Here is a 5,489-nt window from a genome sequence, read left to right on the forward strand (position 1 = left end):
TTTTAAAATAAAAATATAAACTTTTAAAAATATCTATTATTTAATATATTGAAAAGAGAAGGAGCGAAAATTAATTATAAAAAGAGAAAAGGTAATATTAAAATTAAGACATTTGATAAAAACTTAATTCATTTAAAGTATTTTATATTTTAAAATAAAAAAAAATTTTAAAAGTATTGAGGGAGCATATTATAATTTGAGAGAGCGAATTACTTTTCAAATTATCTTGTTTTATTGCACGAATGACAACTATAACGATCACACCATACTTTGGTAATATCCCAATCTGCCATCGAGTGAAAGATGCCAAATCAGGTCACAGTACACTTGCAGTTGCACAGCTTATTCATTACTCTATTATACAAATCAAGAGCCGATGAAAGGCCACAGTTAAACAAAGATTATGTGCAAATACGCATAGGATTAAGGTTAACAGACAAGAGTTGTTCAAAGTGCCTAGTCATAATGCTGAATCACAAGCGATGCGGTTTGAGTGACTTGTAAGTCACCGGCATCGGCGGCCAACCTGCTGCCACCGGTCCCGGCACCGTCGTCTCGTAGCTCTCATAGTACTTGTTACAAGGTACGATGTTCAAGGTCTTGGGGTTCGGACAAGGCTTAACCTCGGAGAAGAACTTGGTGCACTCAGCCTGTGTTCTCTGATCGCGAAGTCCCAGAATGCAATTCCGCCGCACGTCCAGCACCTTCGCGTCTATCAGCTTCCTGCATTCTGGTCCCACCTGGGTAAAATAATTACCCGACAGCGTCAAATTCCCGTTTCGGAGTCCCGAAAGCTTGCACACCGACTCTGGAACGGGCCCGTAGAACTGATTATCAGCCAAATTCAAGAACTGGATGTTATCCAAGCAGGCAAAGGAGTGCGGGATTGGACCGGTCAGCCAGTTCTTGCTCACGTCGAAAACCGTAGCTTTGACGAGGAACCCGATCTCATAAGGTAAACAACCAGAAAACTGATTCCCCAGGAACAGCACCTCAGTGATGTTCGTGGCTTTACCAATACTCCTGGGGATCGGACCCGTTAACTTGTTGTTGGCGAATGTAAGATATCTGGCCGGCGTGGACCCGAAGTCATCGGGAAGGCATCCGGTGAGCTGGTTGTTGTTGATGAAGATGACTTCTAGTGGCAGCTTAAAGAGCTGCGGTGGAATCGAACCGCAAAGTTCGTTGAACCTGAGATCCAGGAACACAAGTTGTTTCGAGAGAAGGACCTCTTTCGGGAACTCACCCCTTATCTTGTTGTTGCTGAGGTCGAGCTCGAAGAAGTATGGGAACTGGGAGATTTGAGGTGGGACTTGGCCGCTGAAATTGTTGGAGTTCACGTGGAAGAATGCTAACTCTCGGATTGGGGCCAAGATTCCAAAAAGGTCCAGTGGTTTATCGTTCCGCAGCCTGGAGAATGCGTATCCATTGAAGTCCAGCCCCGCCACTGCCTTCTGTTTATCGTTCGGATATGTGGCGCAACTAATGCCGTTGAATTTACATACGTCGTTGGACATCTTCCAGTTTGACGTTCGCCCTTGCGTATCGCAGATGTTCCGCTTGAATTTTAGAAGCACTTTTTTTGCTCGTTTCAGCCTGGGTGGTGGAGAAGGCGGAGGACTTTGACATTCTCCACATTCTGGGAAAGAAGAAGGAGCATTACCAGCATCGGCGCCGCCGCCAACGCTAACCTCTAAAGCTTCTCTTTTCGTGCTGGTCAGCTCATGAGAATATGAAGAATGAGGCAGGAAAGCACTAGCAACTATCAACAATAGAACACATACAGAGATGTTACCCATCTTCAACTTCCAGACACGCACAAGAAGCTGATGAGATTTGTAGGTAATGAAAGCTAGGGTCGTGTGAAATCATATACACACGCACGCACGCACGCACGCACACTTGAAGAAGTGTATCTTGATCGTACAAGTTGAAAAGTCAAGCTTCTCGTGAGAGCCATAATGATCCATCTGCAGCCGAAAAAAAAAATGCCGGAGCGAAGTTCTCAATTGATGATTTGTGCTTTCCCCTTTTTCTCTTGTGGAGGCAGAAGACAAGTGGCTTAACTTCAATGCTATAGCACGAGATGAGTACTATTGTTCCCATTAGTGTAATATCATCTATATTATTTAAATTTTAATTTAGATGCTTCATATTTAAAATATTATTATATATTTATTAAAATAAAAATTTTATAATAATTCTAAAAAATAAATTTTTATTATGGGTTTGGTCTCAATTTAATTTAATATTAAAATTTTATAATTATTATATATTAACCATTCAGATGTGTTTTGTATAGTCTAAATTTTTAAATTAAAATCTAAACTATACAAAGTACATCTAAATAGTTAATATATAATAATTATAAAAATTTTAATATTAAGTTAGAATTTTTAAATTAAATCTATACTAGATTAAAAATTAAAAATTAAAAATTGTTTTATATTTTTCAAAAATTTTTAATTTAATAAATATAAAATAAAAATATATAATAATACTTTAAATTTGGATCTGGATGGTCTAGATGTTGTCACACTAACGAGCACAAAGTGATAAGCACTGAAGTTAAATCCAAATAGAAGACTAGCAAACTACCTTTTAGTTATGCCTTAAAGTTCTCAACTATAACACTAATAAAAGATGCTTCATGCTAGTGAACAAAACACATGCTTGCACCCGCCATATGGATTGTCTTACATTGAAGATAATTAAAAATGCTAGTGATCTTCAAGCACTCTGCAGAAAAATCTCCGATTTATTTGGCCTCGCTATCATAGAATATCCCAATATTTAACACTTATTTTTATTAATACATAATATTTTTAATTATCAAGTCAAGGTATGACATATATTATAGCCACTTTTAATAACAGTTAAAAACTATCAAGTATTGGGAACCTTACTTGATGGTTATTTTGTAATAACCGTTAAATATATGCTTACATAATTATTTTTGTAGGCAAATACTTAATTATTATTTTCAAATGATTATTAAGTATTTATGGTGTTTTTTTAATAGGGGGCTGCTTGCATGAGGATATACAAAATATAAAACAAAACAGCTAGCTAACAGTCAAAAAATAATATAATAAATATTTTAATTAATATTACTATCCAAGTACCAAAAAATTCCTATAACTTTAGCCCTAAACCTTAAAAAATATATACTTAACTAATTTGCAAACTAAGTTTCTAAAACTAAGTGGCCTAAGGCATAAAAATTGGTTGAAAAAATGTAATGTGTAAAATATATATACCTAACTAACTATTGGGCTAGCCCACACATATTGATCATAACTTGAGTCACCTCTTTAATGATTTCGTCTACATGTGCAATAGTATAACAAGTGCAGTAGACATCCTTGAAATACTATAAACAAATAGTCAAGTTCAAGTTAATAGCTAGCTATTTAAAATTGACTAAACTTTACAATTAAAGTGTAATTAAATTTATTATATACCTTGTCAAATAATGTGGTAAGGGCATAGGTTGTAATATCCTTCTTCTAACCTTAATTAACTCCAATCTCAATTAATTAAGAGATTGGATTAAGATAATTAACATAATACTAAGTTATAAACGAGTGAAAAAGTCAGGATTTTGAGTGTTTAAAAACTAAAACCATTTTTAAAGTCTTTAAAATAGACAAATCGAAGTTCATAGTTATGTAGAAATATAAGATCATTTCAAACATAAGTACATTAATAAAAGAATTTGAACACAAAATAATTCTATAAAAATTTGGGGTGTGCACCACGGCTCGTTGAACATGCGCCGCAGTGTGTTCGCCTTTGTGCCTTACGCCGAAGGTCATGGCACCATACGTCAAGGCTCATGGCACCATGCACCACTGTGTATTTGCACGATCTGTGATAGTAAATTTTGTTGTCAATTTGACAGCCTTTAAGACAATTTTTAACGCACCCTAATCTTTCGTCCAACATCTAATTGATGAAAATTAGGTGTCTAGAGAAAGCTTTTTTTGAGCTCTAACTAATGGCTTTGGTATCATAATCAAATTATTACACAATTAAAATTTGAACACTCTTTTCAAAACTTATACTTTTTCAACAGTTTTCTTAAAACCAAGTGTCCAACTCAATCACTAAAAGCCAATAACCATTAACACCACTTAGATTACATGTAAAACACCAAAACTAACTCGTGCAATACACCATATCACATTAGACACTTATAGATCACAATTTTACTATTCAACCCCTTAATCTCAAAAACATATAATGGGGAGTTCAAGTCACTTTTCATCAAATATTTCATAATCAATACATATTATGTATAACTCTTACTTACATTAGTATTTTAGCCCTATCACAGATAAGACATATCATAAACTCACTTCCTATTGCCCAAAATACACTTACAACTTACCAAACACATAATGCGAGTAAGAACCAAAAATGCACTAATCCTAATTGGTAATTTCAATTTTCAGATACACATAATGACTTAAAAATAAAGAGGCCTATTAAAGAGAATCACAGTCTTAAGTCTCTGAGTGTTTTTCTCTATTCGATCCTCTTGAACTATTTCCTGAAATATTAAAGATAATAAGGTAAGGACAACCACTCAGTAACTACAATCCAACTAAATTATACTAATGCATGTCAATTAATTTTAAATGCAAGTGGCAAGTATAATCATTTTTCAAACCATATAAAACATTCAAGAGCATAAATTCACTTTTCCAGGCATAATAGCACGATACTCGTGGAATAATGCTTTTTTAACAAATTTTATATAAAAGAGAGTTTGTCACACAATCAAATGATATATACTCAAAATGGATTAAGATTCAATTCATGATATCCATCATTAGGATCACAATACAAACAATCATAAGCCTTTACTCACTATTTACATGATCACATTGCTCTCATATCTTTCTTATTCATTTGACATTAAACCGTGGACTATAACACAATAGGATAGTCTATAATCTAGAACTTTCCTAGCCTAAACACTTGTAAGGGGATTACTCGGCTAAGGTTTACCCATCTCACCTGTGAAACACAGTTTTTTCCAGTTTCTCACACTATGGTGTGTCATATTCCTTAAACTAGCTCCTTTATTAAACCAGTGGATAGTTGGTCAGGTTCAAATCCCTCGTTGAACAGGTCAGACAAGGAGTATATAAACAATCTGGGCAAGTTATTGACTCTAATGGGAGCCTGCCACGTGAATTTAATTCTCTACTCCTCTTCCTAAGCAAACTCTTACCTCTCATGATCATCCAATACATTTTCATGCAATAATTCACATTTAACATACTTCATAGAATTCCACCCAAACAACTTCATTAAACTCCACCATTTTGCAAATTATTGAACTTCTACAATACATATACTCATAAAACCTCATTGGCAAGAAATCTTGGTACTCTTTAAAACACATTTTTATTAAACTCTAAATTAAACAAGTCATTGAACTCTAAATTTATCATAATCTTTTTATTACATGCATTCAA

The 5,489-nt window shown here is 34.4% G+C and overlaps 1 protein-coding gene across 1 annotated transcript; it reads right to left on the bottom strand.

Annotated features, from left to right (window-relative positions):
• Window positions 1–225: 225 nt before the first annotated feature.
• On the bottom strand, window positions 226–1,938 carry LOC129286942 (uncharacterized protein At4g06744-like). Its single transcript, XM_054923049.1, has one exon. It carries the CDS (start codon window positions 1,797–1,799, stop codon window positions 474–476), a length of 1,326 nt encoding a protein of 441 aa, XP_054779024.1. The 5' UTR covers window positions 1,800–1,938; the 3' UTR covers window positions 226–473.
• Between the last annotated feature and the right edge of the window lie 3,551 nt (window positions 1,939–5,489).

This window comes from Prosopis cineraria, unplaced genomic scaffold (genome assembly GCF_029017545.1).
Source record: "Prosopis cineraria cultivar Desert tree isolate PC_DT_omini unplaced genomic scaffold, ASM2901754v1 PC11, whole genome shotgun sequence".
In the NCBI taxonomy this organism is placed as follows: domain Eukaryota; kingdom Viridiplantae; phylum Streptophyta; class Magnoliopsida; order Fabales; family Fabaceae; genus Prosopis; species Prosopis cineraria.

Excerpts from the sequence above, each read along its gene's own strand:
- LOC129286942 (XM_054923049.1), bottom strand. The coding sequence starts at position 1,799 with ATGGGTAACATCTCTGTATGTGTTCTATTGTTGATAGTTGCTAGTGCT.